Source organism: Microcaecilia unicolor, chromosome 6, assembly GCF_901765095.1.
Source record: "Microcaecilia unicolor chromosome 6, aMicUni1.1, whole genome shotgun sequence".
NCBI lineage: Eukaryota > Metazoa > Chordata > Amphibia > Gymnophiona > Siphonopidae > Microcaecilia > Microcaecilia unicolor.
In genome coordinates this window covers 328,402,078-328,425,137 of record NC_044036.1, presented here as the reverse complement: position 1 = coordinate 328,425,137, position 23,060 = coordinate 328,402,078, and the positions used below count along the sequence as shown (strand labels likewise).

At 42.2% G+C, this 23,060-nt stretch overlaps 1 protein-coding gene across 2 annotated transcripts in view; it reads left to right on the top strand.

The window, feature by feature from the left end:
- The window catches only part of TEX2 (testis expressed 2), a 117,138-nt gene that overhangs the window by 54,920 nt on the left and 39,158 nt on the right, over positions 1 to 23,060 (top strand). For both annotated transcript variants that reach the window (XM_030208419.1, XM_030208418.1), the window contains exons 3-7: positions 9,169 to 9,369; positions 13,367 to 13,712; positions 17,175 to 17,422; positions 18,014 to 18,160; positions 20,897 to 20,996. In XM_030208419.1, the coding sequence (XP_030064279.1) occupies positions 9,169 to 9,369; positions 13,367 to 13,712; positions 17,175 to 17,422; positions 18,014 to 18,160; positions 20,897 to 20,996 (1,042 nt within the window). The remainder of the gene's footprint in view (positions 1 to 9,168; positions 9,370 to 13,366; positions 13,713 to 17,174; positions 17,423 to 18,013; positions 18,161 to 20,896; positions 20,997 to 23,060) is intronic.

Sequence of the window (23,060 nt, the reverse complement as noted above, 5' to 3'; positions counted from 1 at the left end):
TGGACTTTGCTGCAGTATGTTATGTACCTCGGTGAGTGGTGCATAAAAATTGTATAGCACCCTTACATAGAGTGCCACAGGGTTCTGCAGTGCTGTTCTTGAGGGCATATAGTGTTACTAAAAGACCAGCATGGTCTATAGATATCCCCTAGAGTCCAAAAATTAATTTATAATTTTATAACATTGAATTCAAATAGTGATCTAATTATACAGAACTGTACCTTTTATAATACAATGAAACTTGTCTAATCCAGATCCTCCTGATTAAAAACCAAGCCTTACTGAAAGATAATAATTACTGATTTAAATGTATTGAGCCCAATATTTAAAACGATGATTTATGTTTTAGCATTTTTTATTGATGGTTCAACCTTATAAACATCACAGGTAGGTCTGGCATTATACAACTGAAAATAACACCGCATATCTGTGTATTTGCAACAATAACAGCCATCATCAACCATTTTTATCATTTTCACCCTCCTTTCCCACAGGCCCGACTCCCTAGATTCAAAACATTAAATATAACACAGCTGTATCGGTAGAGATCAACCGTTGTGCATTGATGATGGTCACCTGGAACAAACTCCTTCTTATATCTTTAATGCATCCATATCATTCATATATATTCCTGTTAAAAATCACCCAGTTCGGCCCTGATAGGCTAGGCTCCAAGGGCTTGTGCTCTGATAGCCCTCCAAGACCTTTCCCATTCTTTATTACCTCTGCGCTTTGGCCAGAGAAACGTAAACCCACCACCATTCTAACCAATTACTTTTAAACCAGTATTCCAGTTTCCCCCCCTCCTTCCCCTCTATATCCCCCCCCCATGTTGCTTCTAATGTCTCTTCCTCCCTCCCTATTTAAAATGAACTGAATAGTGCTGCTGAAAATGTCCAGTTAGTGCCCAGTGTGAAAATCGGCTATTTTGGCGGTGTCCAGGGATGGAGTCAGCACTTAGCCACATAAAGCTCAGTCCTATATTTATACAGTTTGCCATAGCCAGTTAAGTGCTGAATATCACATGTAGTCGGCTATTTATTTATTTGTTACATTTGTATCCCACATTTTCCCACCTATTTGTAGGCTCAATGTGGCTTACATAGTACCGGAATGGCGTTCGCCAATTCCAGTATGAACAAATAACAAAGTGATGTGTGGTAGAATAAGGTTCATGTGTGATAGACACATTAGGGAAACGTAGATAGAAGAGTTATTTTATGTCCTTTACGAGCTATGTTTTTGCCAGCCCCATATACCTGGAAATTTAGTGCCAGAGCCCAGCATTGAATTTCCTGGGATGACGCCGGTGGCGGTCAGCAAAACGCTAATCACCGCCAGCTGAATATCAGGCCCATTGTACTTCAGGGTTGGGAAATACATTTCTTTCTTTATAAACATTTTTGGTACTCTTTTAAAGTACAGCAATTAAGCCAGGGATATCAGATTCCTTTACAAGGAAATTCAATTTGGTGTAGCAAGACTACAGGAAATGTATTCTTTAGCCAAAGGATTGCTACTTGGAGAACTGTCTGATGTAACTGCTATAACACAGCACAGCTCTTAGGATAAAAGGTTTTTAAAATTTGTGGTGTTAGCAATATTTGTCTTGAATGGAAAGCTAGAAGTCTGTCTTCTACAAATGAACCTTTTTTTTAAAAATTGGATTCTTTGAATGGTTTTTAAGATTGACTGATTGAAATCGTCTACTGAGGAATGAAAGGACTGATTGATTGGTCTGTGATGATATGGGTATCTTATGACAGGTGATCTGAAGGAACATTGAGGGGGGGCCCTTTTACTCAGATGCGCTACGAAATGGATTCAGTGTATCCTAAAGTGAAACTTTCCTGTATGCTGAGCCCATTTCTAGTATATCTATAAAACAGAAACAAACAAAAAAAAAAGGCAACAGTCTCCTTACTAAGATAGGACAATAGTAAAAAAGGTAGTCTACCTTTTTTACTATTATCCTATCTATAGTAACATAGTAGATGACGGCAGAAAAAGACCTGCCCGGTCCATCCAGTCTGCCCAACAAGACAAACTCATATGTGCTACTTTTTGTGTATATCTTACCTTGATTTGTAGCTGTCATTTTCAGGGTACCGACCGTACAAGTCTGCCCAGCACTATCCCCGCCTCCCAACCACCGGCTCTGGCACAGACCGTATAAGTCTGCCCAGCACTATCCCCGCCTCCTACCACCGGCTCCGGCACAGACCTTATGTCTACCCAGCACTATCCCCGCCTCCCAACCACCAGCCCCGCCTCCCACCACCGGCTCTGGCACAGACCGTATAAGTCTATAAAACAGGGCATTTGTTTATTTGCAGATCTTGTGTCATTAGTACATAACAGCTGCAAAAAATGTGGGAGCACTTACTATTTAGGAGGTGCTATAAGGGTTCCTGGGTTAACACGTTCTAATGTGAGAGCACTACTTGAATAGTGTTTCCACACCCTTTTTCTGCTCCATCATGTTCCCTCTAAAAAAAGAAACCCATGCAGTTAGCACACACAAAAGTGAAAATTGCTGCAAAACGCTAAAGCATGCTTAAGAACTTTTGAACAGTAGTTTAAAAAAATTGTCTCTTTTAGAATCCAGTGTGCCTTGGTAAGTTGTTTGGACTGTTATAATTTTAGTTATTTAGGTATGACAATTGTTTTCACCCTTCAGCAGTCAAGTTTTTAATTTAAATATTTGTATTCTACCTTTACAGGAAAATCTGTCCAAAACAGATCACACACATGGAATCAAAACAAATCTTGGTGGTGCTTAGATGGCAGTTCAGGTAGATGGGAAGTAAGGTCAGTGTTGGGCGGACTTCTACAGTCTGTGGCCCGATTTAAGGAAAGGCAGATTTGGATGGGCCGGATTGGGTTTTGACGGCAACTCCAGTGATTGGGAAATAGGACTATTGGTGGTCAGGTTTCTATGGTCTGTGACCTGAGAATAGCAGGCAGATCAAATGTACATTCCTTGGCGTCCCTCAAAACCGGCCAAGAGAAGACTGATGGGTTGTCCACACCTACCAGCTGATGGAGACAGAGAACTCTGATTCTTGAGCTAGTAAGGACCCTGTACAATCCTTCCTAGAAATCAGTATTCCCAGTCTCCGAGTGATGAGCCTTTCAGTCTCATTCAGGATTCTTTTATTTCTTTGATTCTTCTCTGTTTAAAAAAAACCTCTCTCCCCCCCCCCCCCCCCCCTAGTCTTCAAGGGACAGCCACAACAGCACTTAAAAAAAAAAAGGCATTGGAAGGAAGCAGCTTTAAGTGAAGTGTGCTTCCTCTTTGACACTGACACGTCATCTTCTGTGTCACTCTTTTAGGCTGTTTTATTACAGAACTCAGGAGAGTTTTGGTTTGGAAGGTTGCTACTGATTCTAGGAGGGGTCGTACAGGGTCCTAACTGGCCCACTCAAGGATCAGATTTCTCAGTCTCCACTTACTGGTAGGCGTGGACAACCCATCAGTCTTCTCTGGGCCGGTCCAGAGGGACTAAAGGAAAGTGTATTAGATCTAATCTCTCCTTTTTTGTGTGTGTTACACTCTTAGTATGTGATATGAATTCATCTTAGAGGGGGAGAGGAGACCCCTTAAAATTGATACCGAGTATAATGTTGTCAGTTTGCAACATTGTCAATATTTGATTAAACCAGCATTCCAACAATGAGTGTGACTGTACGGCAACCAAAATTATAAAAACACTGTTCCATGATTGTGTAAAATACAACTGGTATCGTGGCATATTGCCTGTTGCCCTATTTGTGATGCCAGGATTTGATAATGGAGTGTAACCTGCACAGAATGACAGATGTCTCTGGCTGCCTTGTTGGACAGACTAGATAGACCATGCGGGTCTTTATCTGCCGTTATATACAATGTTAAGGACTTAAGGTTTTTCATATTAGTAGTAACTGAAATAATTCCTTTAATGAAAAGCCTTCCTCCAACAAGCTGGTTATCATATTCATGGGTGCAAGATTTTTAAGCCAGTTGTTTTCCCTGATTGCAGATGTTAATGGTGTATAGTGGGGAGGAGAGTTTTGAAGGAGCACTTCCTTCACCACTAATTATATAAAGGGCTGGAAGTCCTGTCTTACTGTCTTATTTTCTTTAAAATTTCTTATATACTGCCCACATAACAAATTACTTTTACAGAATATAGCAGCTAGAACGATTTTAACTGTAAAAGTACGATAGGGTTACGCCCTTAATGATTAAACTTCATTAGCTTCCGTTAAAAAGCAAGAATCATTTATAAAATTTATTGTGTGGTCTTTAAATGCTTTCATGGTCAGGCACCTGAGCATTTGTGTATCATGTTAAAAGAGACCATCTCATATTTTTCGTTCTTAGGACCAAAATTTGCTTAATTTTCTGTCAGTCAGTGGTTCTTTATAAGAAACACCTGAACAGTTTTTTTGTTTTTTTTTTAGCAATCCACACATATTTGGAATAGTCTCCCATTAGAAGTTAAGTAAGAATTAAATTACTACCCCTTTTACAAGAAATTGAAAACTTTTCTTTATAATTTAACAGTATAAGAATGTTATTTTATATTGTTTTTATGGTATTAAGATCTTTGTTGGAATAGGTAGTTAATAAAAGCCAGGATTAGATTAGATTGGATGCCTCATAGCAGTGACTTCAGGCGGTTAACAACAGTATTGATATTTTCCAATGCAGCAGCTTTCTGCCCCCCCCCCCCCAAAAAAAAAAAATACATGACTACCTTGTCATACATGAGCGAATTCCAGTCTAGCTGACTGACACGGGACCTTTATTCTCATCTGTCCCAATATCAGCACCATTTTTTCTAGGGCATGCTTCCTTCCTAAGAGTCTTGCCAGGTAATTATGATGTGCATTCTGTAACTGTGTTAGTCATTTTTAATTGTACTGTGAATTTAATTAACCACACTGGAGGCTGCAAAAAGCGCTAAGCTATACTTTAAGTCTTCAACTAGTTCTAGTTAAGTTCAGAGTAATAGCAAATGACAACAGCAGACAGAGACCATCCGGCCCAAACAATATGTCCAGCTCTCCTATCCATACAGCTAAGATTCATCTCAGCAGTCACAGCGCATTACCACCTGCAAGATTTCCTCTGATCCAAGACAGTCTTTTGGCATTTCTCCTTTGTATTCCATCATCTTGGTTAGAGGACCATATATGATCCCTTCTGAATTTCCTTTAGCATCCACTTTTTCTATGCCTAACCACAAAATACTGCAATATTCTAAATAGCCAGAAATACTAGCATGGCTGTTGCCCAAATATCTGGTCTTCTAGGCACCCCACAAAATCTGCCAAACAATCCAAGATATGCAAATATGCCTGCATTTCAATGAGGTCTCCTGGTCACTGTAGATCACCTGTGTTATGGTTTATTTTGATTTGCTATATTGCCCTTCCTGCAAATATCACAGGACGGTTTACAATCAAATAACAAACAATATTTAAAGAAGCAAGGAAAAGGATGCCATTGGTCATTGGACAGGCAACAGTCATACAATAGTCATATAAAGGAAGTAGGAAAAAGGGAAAGAAGGAAGGGAGGTCATTGAACCCTTAGAAGCTCACTATCAACCGAAGTGTCACCAAATGCCTTCTGGAAAAGGTAGGATTTCAATTTGGGATATGCGGTTTCGAGTTGCACTTGAGAGGGCAAGGCATTCCAAAAAGAGGGGCTATATGCAGAAAAAGGCACTTGTTCTAGTCAAATCATATTACTGGCAGGACTTCCGAATTTCATATTAACCTCTTTGCTTTACATTCTGGCAGCCTCAAGATCCACCAGTGATTAATCAAATACATGTTGCCAAGTTGCATTCTCTACTTTTGCCACTTTTAGGAGCTAAGAATCTTCTGTGCTTATTCTGTGACTATCACTCATCCAGGAGGGCATTCCATTCTTCCACTGGCCATTCTGGTGGGGGTGGGGGTGGGGGAACTTCCTGATGTTTCTCTTCAATTTCTGCTTTGGAGCCTCATATTGTGATCTTTTGTGCTAGAACATCTTTCCTTGAAACAGGTTTGTTTTATTTGCATATCTATTTTAATGAAAAGATTGTTCTAGAGGAACAATGTGGGAATCTTAACATTTATTCTGCTAGTGAGGTAAAATGGGAGCTCAGAAGGTGAAGGGAATAACACACTAAAGACGGAAATAAAGTTTTTCCATCATGCTGAGCCATTGAGAGTAATTGATAGCAGCCATGCAGGGGGGCCTCCATAGAAAGTGCCACAAAAATTGTGAACTTCTGTCCTTACAATGGGTAACTACCAACAGTATTTTAAAAAAGCAATAGTGTGTCCTCTGCTAAAGAACAATTTTGACCAGCAAAGTCACCATCCAGTATCCTATTTCTAGGATATCTTATAGAAGAAACAGTCTGCATTCAGCGCAGCAATTGGCTAGAAGAGGGGAACTGGCTAGGTCTGTGTCACATTGAATTCAGACCCAGTTATGGAACAGATAACAATCCTCATATCCATACTAGATGATCTTCAAGGAAATAAGACAGGGATTTGCCTCAGTGTTAGTACTGCTGGATTTCTCAGTTGCTTTTGACACTATGGACCACAATATCATGGTAGCACAATTGGCAGAAACGAGTATCGGTGGCACAGTGCTTGCTAGGTTCAGATTCTGTCTATCAGGTAGACAGTAGGTGGCCATATTGTTGGGCCTGCATCTCGGCACTGGTACAGGATTACTCTTTTGTTAGGGGCCACAACAGGGACTCAAATCCTGTGTTCATGACTGGATTTGCTGTTTTAGTACCAACTGGCTCTTTGGGCTCAATTTATTTAAACATATATCTAGCCTATCTAAAATTCTAAGCAGGCCCCACGGCTGGCACTGCTTTTAAAGGTTTGTGTGATCTTGTGAGAGTACTACTACTACTATTTAGCATTTTTATAGCGCTACAAGGCGTACGCAGCGCTGCACGAACATAGAAGAAAGACAATCCCTGCTCAAAGAGCTTACAATCAAATAGACAAAAATAAAGTAATCAAATCAATTAATGTGTACAGGAAGGAGGAGAGGAGAGGGAGGAGATCTGGCAAAGATTAGGATTGAGCACATAAGGTGCAAATCGGAGAGCCACCAGTGAAGATTTTTGAGAGAAGGGCTACAAAATGTTGCCTATCCAGATGATCTGCAGTTATGTTGCCTGATTGCTACCCCTTCATGGCATGCCCAGGCTCAACCAGGTCAGATAGATTGTCTGAGGATCTGAACTTGCATCCCCTATCTCTTATGTTGCTATTGTACAGCCTGGGCCATAGGGCCAGCCTAACACCATAATTTTGTATAAAACATACATACTTATGGGTTCACCACATATAATTGTGTCTGTATCTCCAGTGCATTTTATCATGAATGGAAATTACTGATAGGCACACATTCCTGCTTATAATCGAACGAGAAAAACGCCCAAGTTCCGACCTAAATCGGGAGATGGGCGTCTTTCTCACAAAAACAAATAAAGCGGTATAATCGAAAGCCGAACTTTGGACGCTTTCAACTGCACTCCGTCGCGGATGCGGACAAAGTGGACGGGGGTGTGTCGGAGGCGTGGTGAAGGCGGAACTGGGGCGTGGTTATCACCCGAACAGAGATGGGCGCCTTTCGCCGATAATGGATGCGTTTGTAGCTAGAATTTAGGGCACTTTTCCTGGACCCTGTTTTTTCACGAATAAGGCCCCCAAAAGTGCCCTAAATGACCAGATGACCCCCAGAGGGAGTCGGGGATGACCTCCCCTGACTCCCCCAGTGGTCACTAACCCCCTCCCACCACAAAAAAATGATGTTTCACAACTTTTTATTTTCACCCTCAAATGTCATACCCTCCTCCCAAGCAGCAGTATGCAGGTCCCTGGAGCAGTTGTTAGGGGGTGCAGTGGACGTCAGGCAGGTGGACCCAGGCCCATCCCCCCCCTACCTGTTACAATTGTGCTGCTTAATGCTTAGTCGTCCAACCCCCCCAAACCCACTGTACCCACATGTAGGTGCCCCCCTTCACCTCTTAGGGCTATAGTAATGGTGTAGACTTGTGGGCAGTGGGTTTTGAGGGGGATTTGGGGGGCTCAACACACAAGGGAAGGGTGCTATGCACCTGGGAGCTCTTTTACCTTTTTTTTTGTTTTTGTAAAAGTGCCCCCTAGGGTGCCCGGTTGGTGTCCTGGCATGTGAGGGGGACCAGTGCACTATGAATCCTGGCCCCTCCCACGAACAAATGCCTTGGAGTTATTCGTTTTTGAGCTGGGCGATTTCATTTTCCATTATCGGTGAAAAGCAAAAACGCCCAGCTCACACCTTGGCGAATAAAACATGGGCGTCTATTTTTTTTGGAACATACGGTTCACTCCGCCCCTTCACGGACCCGTTCTCGGAGATAAACGCCCATGGAGATAGGCGTTTCTGTTCGATTATGCCCCTCATTGTGTTTTATGGCTCAAGATTTAAGGCCATTTCTTGATTCTTCTTTATTTGAGGGTGGCTTCAAAATATGCTGTGATACATCTTAATTTATGTATTAAAAAAATCACTATGTAAAACTCATTTTGTATAATAAATGTGAAAGAAAGCACTTGATTTCCTGTAAAACTGCAGATGGAATCAATAATGTGTGTGGGGGTATTTTGTTCTAGGCAGGATAGTGAAGTTGGAGCCATATGTGGCTGCCTCTAGAACACTGAAAAGAAAGTCTGTTCTTGTTGACTTTGAATGTTCAGATTCACCCAGAAAAATTAATACAGTGCATGCTTAAATCCTAAAAAAAAAAACACACAAAAAAAACACCAAGATGATAATATAAAACAGAATTCATTTTATTAGTATTTTCAGTTCTGTACTGTGTTGCTAAAACTAACTTTTTCAGTGCATGTAATGTAATCCTGCAAGTGTTCCCAATTTTATCTCCATCCCCTCCTCATGGATCAGGCATTATACTGTGTACATCTCTGTAGACTTAAAGATCAAAGGATTCTGAAAGCAAAACTCTGCAGGCCTGTTGCACTAAAGGATGTCAATGAGGAATTGATGGACTTATAGGGTCCGTGCTGAAAAAGACTGTCTAGAAATAACTAAAAAGTTAGAATTTAAAATTGCTACCTAAGTACTATTTATCCAAATACATTTTTTTCCAGGGATGGATGAACGAAATTTGTAATTACGACCCTGAAACTTACCATGCTACACTAACTCATTCTGTTTTTGTACGACTGGAAGGAGATACATTAAGACTCTCAAAGCCCAACAAAAATGTTTCCAGAAGGGCTATTTACAATGACAGTACACCTGATGTCACTTATATCAGCCAGAAAATTTATGATCTTTCAGACAGCAAGGTAAGTACAATTTCATTCTGTAAAACATTTGCTTTAAAACAGGGGTTTTCAACCTGGTCCTCGGGACATACCCATTCAGTGAAATTTTCAGGATACCCACAATGAATATGCATGTGAGAGATTGCATGTACTCAGTGGCGTAGGAAGGGGGGGGGGGGGGCGGTCCACCCTGGGTGCATGCCGCTGGGGGGTGTCGGCTCCGCGCTGGTGCACTGCCCTCTCTGCCCCGGAACAGGTTACTTCCTGTTCCGGGATAGAGAGAGCACTGAACCAGCGTGGAGCCGACACACCCCAGCAACGTGCAGTCGGGGCGGATCGGCCCTCCCGTCCCTCGCCGCAGGTATGCGCTCCGGGGGGGGGGGGGTATGCGCTCCAGGGGGGGGTGCTCTCCAGCGGGAGGAGGGTGTGCCGTGCTGCACCCGGGAGGGGGGGGGTGCGCAGCGGCGACCCGCCCTGGGTGTCAGCTCCCCTCGCTACAGCTCTGCATGTAGTACCTCTAATATATGCAAGTCTGTCTATCTCGTACATATTCATTGTGGATATCCTGAAAACCTGACTTTCATAGGTGTGTCCTGAGGACTGGGTGAAGATCCCATGCTTTAAATTGTTGTATGAAGTGGCTCAATTTTATCAACAAGAAAACTCAGACTTAAACCAGAATAATCAAATTCCTTGTCATGTTTTCCCAGCATATGCTTTTAAATTGTTCAGATTAAACTGCCCAGAATTCCTCCTTTTGATCTTCAAAACCCACTCAGTTGATGTGCTGCCTGATAGTGTTGCTGATTGTTTAAAAGTCAGTGTTAAATTTTACTTATTGTAGTGTTTTTGTAGCTGCTTAGTAGATGATATTAAAGGGTTCAGAAGAACACATTTTGAAGTGGCTGTCTAGTAGAAGCCATGTAGTGTATATGGAGTTCAAGAATTATCATGAAATCAATGATTCTGTGATAGTGGTGCTTTGTGAGAAGCCTGAGTTGTGTTTCTGAGCCAGTTTGTTTCTTGGCCTAGCCAAAGTTGACAATGGGGCTCATTTTCAAAAGAGAAAAAATGTCTAAAAAGTGGCATAAATCTGCATTAGGTGTTTTTCTCATAACATCCAAAACCATTATTTTCTGTGAAGTCCATCAGAAGTGTGTTTAAATCACTAGGGGGCATGTCAGGGATATGCTAAGGGCGGGATCTGGGCATTCCTAACACTTGGATGTTTTTCTGCCATAATGGAACAAAATAAAAACATCTAGGGATACAAGTTGGACGTTTTGTCTAGATCTGTTTTATTAACGAATAAGCCACAAAAAAGTGCTCAAAATGACCAGATGGCCACTGGAGGGAATCAGGGATGACTTCCACTTACTCCCCCAGTGGTCACTAAACCACTCCCACCCCCCAAAAATGTGATTTAAAACATAACTTGCCAGCGCCAGATGTTATACTCTGGTCCATTAGAGCAGCATGCAGGTCCCTAGAGTAGTGTAATGGTGGGTGCAGTGCACTGCAGACAGGTGGACCCAGGCACATACCTTCCCCTACCTGTTACACTTGTGGTGGAAACTGTGAGCCCTCCAAAACTCACCAGATACCCCCTTCACCCATAAGGGCTATTCTTGTGGTGTACAGTTGGGGGTACTGGGTTTTGGGAGGCTCAGCAGATAAGATAAGGGAGCAATGGTGAGATGTGTACCTGGGAGCATTTATTTGAACTTCACTGCAGTGTTCCCTAGGGTGCCCCATTGTTCTCCTGGGATGTTTGTGTGGCCAGTCTACTAAGAATGCTGGCTCCTCCTACATCCCAGTGGCTTGATTTTGTGAGTTTTTCACTTGGACTTTTTTTTTCTGCGAAAATGGACTAGAAAGATAGACACACACACACAGCACAAAAACATCTAGTAAATAGCCATTTTCAGAAAAAAAAAAAAAGATGTTATGTCCTGTCGAAAATGCCCCTCCACTTATGGTGTTCACAGTTCTGGGGAAGAAAGTCTTAGCATGACATGAGACTGTGTGTATGTGTACATCAAGAAGTGGTGGGAACTATGCATTTCCCACTGTCTGAAGAGAGGTGATACGATGACGGGTTTAGAAGGTAGGAGAAAGAGAGGGGGGTGAATGCCTAAAATTAAAAAAAAAAAAAGAGTAGTTGGGCATAAAAGGCTTATGGTGCCATACACCAAGAGAAGCCTGTTTCTGATTTGAGCTTGAAGAGCAGGAGGCAAATTACTGAGCCATAACAAAAGTTTGTGAGAGGTTCAAAATGAACTGAAAAAAATGAAACAAACTTAGTCGTGAAGCAAGTACTCTTAAAATGTGAAATTCTTAAAAAAAAAAAATAAAAATAAACAACCATGTCTTGAATATGGTCTTGCAAATAGATTCAGACCATAAAGAGACTCCTACTGTACAAAAGAAGTCCAGGAAAATCACAGACGGGCATATAGTCACTTGGTTCTGTAATATATTAAAATATTAAAAAACTACATATCTTAGCAATCTACACCTGAAATTGATATACTAATAGGAAGATGAGCTCACAAGAAACGTTATTAGACACAAGTTGGGATAATAGACAGTCACCCAAAAGTGTGCTTCAACAGGCCAAGCTGGGTCAAATCAGAGGAAGCCGTAGCAGTTCTCGAACATATTGGAGGTGTAAGCAGGGTGGAACCCTTACCCATACACTCTAGAGCTGTGGAAAATATGATAGAAATAAAGAATGCAAACACCTGGAGCATGATTTTGCTGGTAACAAAAAATTGTGTAAGATTAAATAACAAAGCATATCATAGTAACATAGTAAATGACGGCAGAAAAAGACCTGCACGGTCCATCCAGTCTGCCCAACAAGATAAACTCATATGTGCTACTTTTTGTGTATACCCTACTTTGATTTGTACTTGTCCTCTTCAGGGCACAGACCGTATAAGTCTGCCCAGCCCTATCCCCGCCTTCCAACCACCAGCCCCGGCACAGACTGTATAAGTCTGCCCAGCACTATCCCTGCCTCCCAACCACCAGTCCCGATTCCCACCACCGGCTGTGGCACAGACCGTATAAGTCTGCCCAGCACTATCCCCGCCTTCCAACCACCAGCCCCGCCTCCCACCACCGGCTGTGGCACAGACCGTATAAGTCTGCCCAGCACTATCCCCGCCTTTCAACCACCAGCCCCGCCTCCCACCACCGGCTCTGGCACAGACCGTATAAGTCTGCCCAGCACTATCCCTGCCTCCCAACCACCAGTCCCGATTCCCACCACCGGCTGTGGCACAGACCGTATAAGTCTGCCCAGCACTATCCCCGCCTTTCAACCACCAGCCCCGCCTCCCACCACCGGCTCTGGCACAGACCGTATAAGTCTGCCCAGCACTATCCCCGCCTCCCGCCACCGGCTCTGCCACCCAATCTAGTGAGTGGAAGAAAGGATTGTCCTAAAACACTGAAATGCCACTATTAATCAGTAAAGTGATCTGATAGTCATAAATGTCCAAAATAACCTTTTATGAAGATATGATCTCTAAGCAAAATTAATCTGCCTGGATTGGATTGCCATTCCAAATGAAACCTGAATTAAGGGGCAGTTTGAGAAGATGCTATTAGTATTGTGAGTTATTCCGCCCCTTTTTTTCTGGTTTCTGTAAATTTATTAATTTTTTAGTTGTCTTTTATGTATATATTTAACATGTTTTTATTTGCATAAGATATAAATGTTTGTATTCTGGAAATTCTTATAATGTTTGTATTCATTGAAAATGTGTAACAAAAATGTGTATTAAAAATAACTGACCCTTTTCTTCCCCCAAATATTGGAGAAATATACCAGAACAACTTGTTGCTAGTGGTTCAGAAGCAGATTGTCAAATGGCTATTTTCTTTAGTTAATAAAATACCAGAAAAATTAGTATACTATTGAGTATATTGCATTTTTTTATTAATACTTTTCAAAGATTTTGAGGACACTTACTGTGAAGTTTTAAAATATGACATTTTTGTTCTGCAGATCTATCTTGTTCCCAAGAGCTTGGCTCGAAAGCGAGTATGGAATAAAAAGTATCCTATTTGTATTGAACTTGCTAGACAAGAAGATTTTATGTCAAAGGCTCAGGCAGACAAAGAGAATGTAGAAGAGAGACCCTGTGTAGAAAAAGGAGATACAGCAGTTGAAGAATCCAAGAAATCAAATTCTGTTCAAGAAGGAGGAAAATCTACTGGCCAAAAGGATCAAATTCTGTATCTCTTTGGAAGGACAGGCAGAGAAAAGGAGGAATGGTTTAGAAGATTCCTTCTGGCGTCCAAGCTGAAAACCGAATCAAAGAAACCGATGAGCCTATCTGGAAGCAAACCAGGTAATGGTATGATCTGTTAATGAAAGCAGAGGATGTTTGGTGAAGAGGGCAGAAAGGTGTTGTTGACCCCTTCTTTTACAACTTTTTCTGTGCATTCAAATAGTGCCATAAAAATACTTTCCTTTTAGTTTTACTTGCAAATTACTGATTTAATATTTAAAATGCAAAAATAGAAGTACTGGAAGTGACTATATTAAAAAATAAACTTTCTTATAATTACCTGAATCTGAGGTTATATTGCCCTTAGAAATGTATACATATTTTTCATCAAAAATTTAAGGAGGTTTCCATGTAGAAAAGTTGGTAGAAATTACTTTGCATTCCACAGTTGCAGTGGAAAGTGGAAGACTGAGGATATGACAGATAGAAGGGATGACACTAGGAGAGAGAGAGAGTGCTAAGTAAATGGGTGGGAATAAGATCAGAGGAACAGGTAGTTAGTTTCCAGGAGGAAAGAAAATGTGCAGTTTTCTCTTCAGTGATTTCAGAAAAGGAGGCAGGGGTTGAAGGAGGGTTGAAAGAATGGACTGAGGAAAGGAGAGGTGGAGGTGACTGGGTTGAGAATTTGTGAACAGTATGAAAGTACTCTGGAGTCTGGGGAGAAAGTGAAGGGGGAATTGGAGATGAAGGCACTTTCAGGAGAGAGTTTAGTGTGGCAAAGAGACGTTGAGGGTTTGAGACAAGAGAGGTTTGTCAACTGGATGTAGTAGTCTTGTTTGGTGGAAGGAAGTCAGCAAGAATTTGAAATGTATGAAGTCAGCATGGGTGTGGGATTTCAGCCAGAGGTGCTCAGAAGATTGGGCACAGGAACATAGGTAGAGAATTCTATAGGTCAGCCAAGGCTGGGGTTTGGTACGCCTTACAGAACGGGGAATAGGGGGAGCGAGAGTATCCAAAGCAGAGGAGAGAATAGTATTATAGGAAGAGACAGTCTCATTGACAGACTTGGATGACATAGCGGTTGAGAAGAGGTTTGAAACACTGGAGGACAGAGAAGAAGAGTCAATAGCCTGAAGATCCCTAAATATTTTGGTGGAGATTGGATGGGACTTGGGGGAGGGTGTTTAAGTGTGAAAGTTATTAGATGATAGTCGGAGAGGGGAAGCGCTGAGGCACAGAAACTGGAGAGTGAGTATTTGGAGAAGAAGATAAGGTCAAGACAGTGGCCATTCTGGTGAGTAGGGGTAGTGGATCACAGTTGAAGATTAAAAGAGGATGTTAAAGCAAGAAACTTGAGTGTTTGCAAAGAAAGAGACTGCATGCGCATGGGAGGTTTTGTGATCTGAAATCGATGGGGAAATTTAGTCTCAATTCTAAGTGATATAGGTAGCATAAAATTGCATCACATTACCCTGATAGTATTATTCCTGTAGTAAAGCATGGTGGTGCAAAGCATCTCCACACCATAATGCTGCCAACAGTAAGCGTAAGAAGGCTTATGAAGATCGAGGGGGGAGATAGATGGCGCAAAGTGTACAGGCAGGTCCTGGAGGGAAAACCTGTTCTAGTCTGCCACAGAACTGGAACTGGGGAGAAGATTTCACCTTTCAGTGGAGCTGTAAGGACAAATCAAGAGCTACAATGGAGTGCCTCAGCCAGAAGAAAATGAACATCCTTGAGTGGCCTAGTCAAAGCTCAGACCTGAAACCAATGCAAAATCTGTAGCAGCACCTTAAATATTGTAGTCCATAGTTTGAAAGAGATTCAGCTATTCTGCTAAGAGGAGCAGGCAAAAATTGTACCATTCCACGCTGAAAAGCTGATATACACTTACCCTAAGCAACTCTTGCTGTTACAACTGTAAAAGGGGCCTTCAGCAAGTATTGAGTCAAGGATTGTGAAGGTTTATGCAATCATGTCTGTTTGGTTCTTACAGGACCAAAGGAATAACTTTTTAAAAATATTTCTGTAAGTCTTTCTTGTTGACCATATGGAGTGTATTATATAGATTAGTGAAAAAACTTACAATTAAAAATTCTCTAAAGTGGATTTTAGATGGGGCTGCATTCTAATTGTAGTTAACTACTACTACTACTACTTAACATTTCTAGAGCGCTACTAGGGTTACGCAGCGCTGTACAATTTAACAAAGAGAGACAGTCCCTGCTCAAAGAGCTTACAATCTAATAGACAAGTGAACGGTCGGTCCGATAGGGGCAGTCAAATTGGGGCAGTCTGGATTCACTGAACGGTAAGGGTTAGGTGCCGAACGCAGCATTGAAGAGGTGGGCTTTAAGCAAAGACTTGAAGATGGGCAGGGAGGGGGCTTGGCGTAAGGGTTCAGGAAGGTTGAAAGTGGAGGAAGAGGAGATTAATCGTGGTTAAACCTCCCCCCAAAAAACTAGTCTTTTGTCTCTTACAAACATCTCTTCTACTGCCAACCTCTGTGCAATCTGACATCTTTCCCTCCATCTGCAATTCAACATCACCCACTCCTCACCCTGCATCAGTCTACCTTAAAGATGGTTTTCTGTTGATCCTTGCCAGTGGCAGCATTGCACATATGCTTCCTGATCTGAAGCTTTTCTTGTGACGTGTCCCACCTAGGCAGAAACAGGAAGTGATATCAGGAGGTGGGACTGACCAGAAGGAAAGCTTTGGAATAGCCGACAGGCAGCATATGTGCAATGCTGCCACTCCCAGGAGAAGGCCACCTTTAATGTAGACCATTGGGGGCAGATGCTGAACCCTGGGTGTGAGAAGTATGAGCTTCCGACCCACAAGCAGAACTGGAGGGGGCCACTGATGGAAACTGTGACCGAGGCAGTGAGCTCCAGAAACTACGAGAAGAGCTTGGTGTTGCTCACCACCAAGTTTGTGTCACTGCTCGTGGGGGTGAAGGGGAGGGAAGGAGAGGTGCTGGAGGAAGGAGAGATAAAGAGAGATAATGGACCTGGGGGTAGAGGACAGGGAGGGGAAGGAAGAGATGTTGGATCTGGGGATGGGAAGGAGGGAGATCAGCCCTTTAGGTAAGAGGGGGGATGGGATTTGATATACCTCCTTTCTGTGTTTACAATCAAAGCGGTTTACATATTATATACAGGTACTTATTTTGTACCTGGGGCAATGGAGGATTAAGTGACTTGACCAGAGTCGCAAAGAGCTGCAGTGGGAAATAAATAACTAACCTTTAATTGTGCGATTAATCGTGATTAAACATTTTAATCGAAATGCATCCCTAATTTTAGATTATGGAATGGGAAAAATGTACCAGTGCATAAAGTGCTGTATGTTCTTGAGTAGAGGAGTATCCTAGTGGTTAGTGCAGTGGGCTTTGAGCCTGGTGAACTGGATTCAATTCCTTCTGTGGCTCCTTGTGACTCTGGACAAGTCACTTAACCCCTATTTCTGCAGGTACAAAATAATATGTAAACTGCTTTGATTATAACTGCAGAAAGGCGGTATATCAAGTCCCATCCCCTTTCCTTATCTTTGTTTTAACTTGATCTGTGTCCCGTTTAGGCTTCTTGTCAACACACAGTAGGCAAAATAGCCAATCTGGAATCTTCACTCACAGTCGGAGCAGCAGTAAAGGAAGCATAGAAGAAATCCTGCCACAATCCAAACAAAAGGATCTGACAGGAAGTATCCGACAGAAGATGCTTTTGGACTACAGTGTCTACATGGCAAAGTTTGTTCGACTAGAAGAGAGGAGCCCTACAGTTAGTCCGGTTCATAGTACAGACAGTAGCCCTACTGCTACAAAAAAAGTAAGATTGCATTTAACTTTCTGCATTGCACTTAACTGGTTTACTTTGTACAGCAGATTTTGTGGTTGGAGGGGTCTGGGAGGAGGGTTGTGGGAGGGGAGGGGGGTCAGATCATGTTGGCACTGGGGGTAGGAAGAAGGGCAGCGCATGGACTTAGGCTGGTTCCCGGAAGCCAAGCGAGTGCCAGCACCCGCATAGCTAAGCAGGAATAGTTAGGACTGCATTTTGTGCAGGCACCGGCATGGAGATTGCTGGTGCCCACATAACTGCCAGCTCTTCTCTGATTCCAGGATGGACTGCCCAGAGTTAAGATGGCCAGTTGTTCCTAATATTCAGCAGCATTGTCTGGTTAAGTGCCACTGAATATTGACGGTTGGCTCGCTGAGCACAGTTTAAGCTGGCAGGAGCATCTCCTGCCCGCTTAAATCACTTTGAATATCAGGCCCTTCATCTACTTTGGTATTTATTTACCGCCTTTTTTCAAGAAGTTCACCCAAGACGGTGCAGAAAGAATACTCCATATACAGACTTTTTTTTGGTGTGTAAGATCCAACTAGGGTAACAAAAACCTTTTCTGTTCTCTCTCCACAGTTACCAAGTAATGGGACATCAGAGGAGGAGGAGCAGGAGGCCTGGGTGAATGCTTTGGTGGGTAGAATGTTTTGGGATTTCTTAGGAGAAAAGTACTGGTCTGACCTGGTGTCCAAGAAGATCCAAATGAAACTGAGTAAAATAAAGGTACCTATTTCACCTGCTTACCAGTTTTTTTAAAGGCAGGCTTAAGGGCATGCTTCTGTTTTTTTTTTTGTGGGGGTTGTTTTTGGGATGTCCGGGGTCTTTCGGAGGGGTCGTTTTTGTTTGTTTTTAGTAATTGCTAGTATTATATTTAGGAGATAAGTGCAGGTGTTTGCAATTTTGTAAGATGGTAAATTGTCTTTTTAAAAAGATTTATTCCATTATATCCTTCCAATACTAACATAATTAAGATGCAGATGCTATTAACAATTTTCTTATGTACGTTTTTTTTCTTTTGAAAATTGTAGTACTGTTAGGAAGTCTGCAGAATATTTGCTCTTTAAATTGTCTTTTTATATGTAATTATCACTGCAGGGTCTCACAGTAGTTACCACAGTCAGGTAAAAAAAGAGAACAGCAAGTTTTAAATTGCATACTATTTCCAATGATTGCCGTTCTTTTTTTTTTCTTCCAGTCAGAAGGTTTAATCCTCCCAGTTTAGCAGGGTCCAAAGATTTCTCATTGAATGGTATATACCGTATTTTTCGGACTATAAGATGCACTCTTCCCCCCCCCCCCCCAAATTTGGGAGGAAAATGGGGGGTGCGTCTTATAGTCCGAATGTAGTTTTAAAAACACCGTAATTCCGTTTTGCAAGGTCGCTCCCTCGCTTCGTTTTGCAAGGTCCCTCCCTTCCTCCCTTGCTCCGTTTTGCAAGGTCCCCCCTCGCTCCCTCCAAATTTTAAAAGAAGTTTTACCTGGTCGTGGTTGCGGCAGCAGCAGCAAAAAGCGTGCACGCTGGGCGCGTCAGTCTTCCGTTCTGACGTCTCTCTCAGCTCCCAGAGCAGAGAGAGACGTCAGAACGGAAGACTGACGCACCCAGCGTGCATGCTTTTTGCTGCCCCGACCACGACCAGGTAAAACTTTTACAATTTGGAGGGAGTGAGGGGGGAACCTTGCAAAATGGAGGGAGGGGGAGCCCTGGAAAATGGAGAGATCGGGGGCCCTGCATTCGGACAAGACGCACCGGACCATAAAACGCACCTAGGTTTTAGAGGAGGGAAAAAGTGTGTCTTATAGTCCGAAAAATTTTTTTTTTCCTATTTCCCTCCTCTAAAACCTAGGTGCGTCTTATGGTCCGATAAATACGGTTGTCTATCATTCTAAGTTAAAAGGCTAAGGAGAGACCATATTCCACTTAAAACGTGGCTCCTATAGTATGATCTTAATCAAAATGAGGTTAACAAAAATCACAGCCTTCTATTTGTTACTGTAGTAATCTTAAAAGAAAACATATGGGATAATCCCCCTGTTAGTAACTTTAAGGTGTCCTGGGACTGGTGACTCGAGCAAGATTTCTCTTTGGCATGTTTAATTCTTCATTTGCTAAGCTACAAATGCTTCATTAAGGGCCAAATGTACTAAGGGGTTGGTGGTGGTGGGGGGGTTGTGTGTGTGTGTGTTTTTTTCATTTTGTCTATAGGGAAAAATGCTGAAATCATCTAGTCCTAAATATTAGAATAGCAAAAAAATACGTACAATCCTGTACAATTCTATGTTCATAAAGTATTTGGGGGTAGGGGGGGAGGAGCTTCCCTTGTATTCTTCCAAAGGAAGTTTTACATAAAACTATTATCTTTGAGTTTTATTTACAATAATGTGTGTGTAATTTTTGTTTGTTTTGCTTTTTTTCTCAAGGCACCCTATAAATAAATCTGGCCAAACATTATTTGCGCCTGTTTCTGTCATGGAGTAAAATAACTAGTTAACAATAGGAGAGGTACAGTTATTCTTTGAAGCTGAAGAGTCAAAAGTTCAGATTCTGTTAATATAGTAGTGCTGAACTGGAGTCTACGGTTTCAAGTGTGAATTTGTCCCCTTACCTTGTTCTTGTCTTGTAATGTCATAAGCAGAAACTTATGATCCACATGCGAGGGGAAAAATGCAGCAGTCACTGAGGGGAGAGGGTTTCCTTTTATTCATTTGAGTGGAGGAGCGATATAATGTTTAAAATAGTGGGCTGCAAGCCAGGGAAGTGAAGGTTCAGATCCCACTGATGATCCTTGTGATCTTAGATAAGGCAATTAACCGTTCATTACCTCAGGTACAAAGTTAGATTGTAAGCCCTCCAGGAGGACAAGGAAATACCTGTTGTACCTGAATGTAACTTAACTTGAGCTAGTATAGAAAAAGTGTGAGCAAAATCCAAAAAAGTATGAAAGGGATTTGTAATCAGTGGCATTCCTAGGCTGGCTGACACCCGGGGCGGATCGCCGATGCGCCTTTCCCCCCCCGGTGCAGCGCAGCCCCCCCGGGTGCATTTTTACCTGCTGGGGGGGGTGCCACGCGCCCGTCTGCTCCGAGTCCGCTCGTTCCCTGCTGCTCCCTCTGCCCCGGAACAGGAAGTAACCTGTTCCGAGCAGAGGGAGCAGCAGGGAGGGAACGAGTGGACTTGAAGCCAGCAGGCGCTCGGCACCCCCCCCCCCCCCCAGCGGCGTGCACCCGGGGCGGACTGCCACCACCGCCCACCCCCCCTTGGTACGCCACTGTTTGTAATATATATATTTAAATATTAATATATATTTAAATATTAAAATGGCCAAGTTTTTCACGGAGAAATTTCCCCCTTTTATACGGGACATACCTGCACTTTTGATTTTAATGGTCTTCAAAAATACATGAACGTGCAGTTTTTATACTTTACAGAATAAGTTGTACATTCTGAAACTTTGTTTACAGCTGCCGTATTTTATGAATGAACTGACGTTAACCGAACTTGACATGGGAGTTGCTCTGCCGAAAATCCTCCACTCCTACAAACCTACCATTGACCATAAAGGTAACCTTAATTTAAAAGGTCCAATTATTCACAGTAGTCAGCAGGCTTTCTTTACCTATTGCAACATAGTTACACAAAAATCATGGGGCCCAACTGATCTGCCTAGTTTTATTCTTGCTGCAATGCTGTAGACTCCAGTTGACAATAACGGAGAAGATTTATGTGCATTTTTTTTCTAATTAAGGGAAAGTGGATACTGTTAAAGTGGGGAAAAAAAAGTACAAGGTATGAATGAAATTTTAAAACTTGTATACTGTGACTGAAAAAGACACTTCATTTTGTGCTAAGTGATGTGTGGTTCAAAGTCCTAGCAACCCTGTGGAACCTTAGGGTGATATGGATTCTTTGTGGGCTGCGTTAGCTTTTATTGGACCAGTGCAATTATCCAAAGCTAGTACTGCCCATGAGCTTTGGTCACCAACTTCAAAATTCTATACTGTGATTTATTTATTTGTTGCATTTGTATCCCACATTTTCCCACCTATTTGCAGGCTCAATGTGGCTTACATTATGCCGTAATGGCGATCGCCATATCTGGGATGAGAAATACAACGTGATATTTCTTTAGAGTTCATAAGTGACAGAGTAGAATAAGCATTCAAGTATGAAGAGTTCAATTCCGGAATGAGAAATAACGTGGAATTGCGTTAAGGTTCCTTGGTGTCAGAGTAAGTGAAGCGGTCAAGTGTAGAGAGTTCGGTTTAGTCCAGTTCCGGTGTAGTTTTGTTGTCTGGTGTTTAGGTAGGGTCAGTGTGATATGCCTTTTTGGACAGGTTGGTTTTTAGTGATGTTCGGAAGTTTGTTGGGCTGTGTGTTGTTTTTATTGCGTTTGGTAGTGTATTCCATAGTTGGGTGCTTATATATGAGAAGTTGGATGCATATGTTGATTTATATTTTAGTCCTTTACAACTGGGAAAAACAAGCACAACTTAACTATTTATTGCAGGTCACTGTGGCAAGGAGAAGGAAATGAAGCATTCTGACTTCAGTTAAGGCAATAAAAAGAACAAACTCAGGGCCCCTCTTACTAAGCTGCGGTAAAAGAGGCCTGCACTGGTGGCTGCAGTATCTCGGTGGTAGTTTCGGATATGCGAGCGGTAAGCCCACGTTGGGTTTACTGCCCTTTAATAAAAGACCACCTCAGTGTACCTTTGATTAGGCACTGAGGGGCCCTTTTACAAAGGCGTGGTAGGCTCTACACGTGTGCAGCACGCGCCAAAATGAGACGGCTGCCAGGCTAGCTCACCCCCACCCCAGTGATAATTTCAGATTTGGCATGTGCCTACACCGCCGGGACAAATTATTTTTTTATTTCCTACTGTGCGCGGCTTTTTCAGCATTAATCAGCAGTTGGTGCGTGCGAACCAGTCACAGCGTGTGTGACGCGTGAGCCCTTACCACTAATGGCTGGTTTCAGTTTTACCACAGGCCCTTTTCCCGGTCCATTGAAAAAAAAAAAAGCCCTTTTTCCCCAGGCACAGTAAAAACTGGCTCAGCGCACAGCAAAAACACCCACCCACACTACCGCAGGCTTAATAAAAAGACCCCTTAGATTTTAATACAGGTTGTATTGATTTACAGTGCTGTGCTGGAAGTTTACTTGTGAAAACCAATTAGTTCTGAACTGTGTTTATATGGATATTAATAGCTTCTTACAGCAGGCTTGACAGTGACAACACATTATTTTAAAAGAAGTGGGAAAACTGCTCTGCTATGTATTAAAACTGTAAAAATTTAGTTGTTTCTGGTGTCACTGGTTGATAGAACACCCATTAACACTAGTGAACAAATATTCTGACCCTGGTAGTGAAACAATTTGACTAAATAAAACCCCTACCTTATTAAAATATACCGATTGCTGTTTTCATTAGCAAAGAATTGTGGTCATTATGTGGTTCCACTTGAATCTGTGGAAATAAGGGTCACCAAAAAAAGTTGTAGGCAATACCTTTTTTATTGGACTAACTTAATTTATCTGTAACAAGTTCATTAATCTTCTCTTCACTTAGGTCAGTGAAACTGTGTTTGTTGCACAGATTCAGCTAAGTCTTAGGTGGTCTGCAT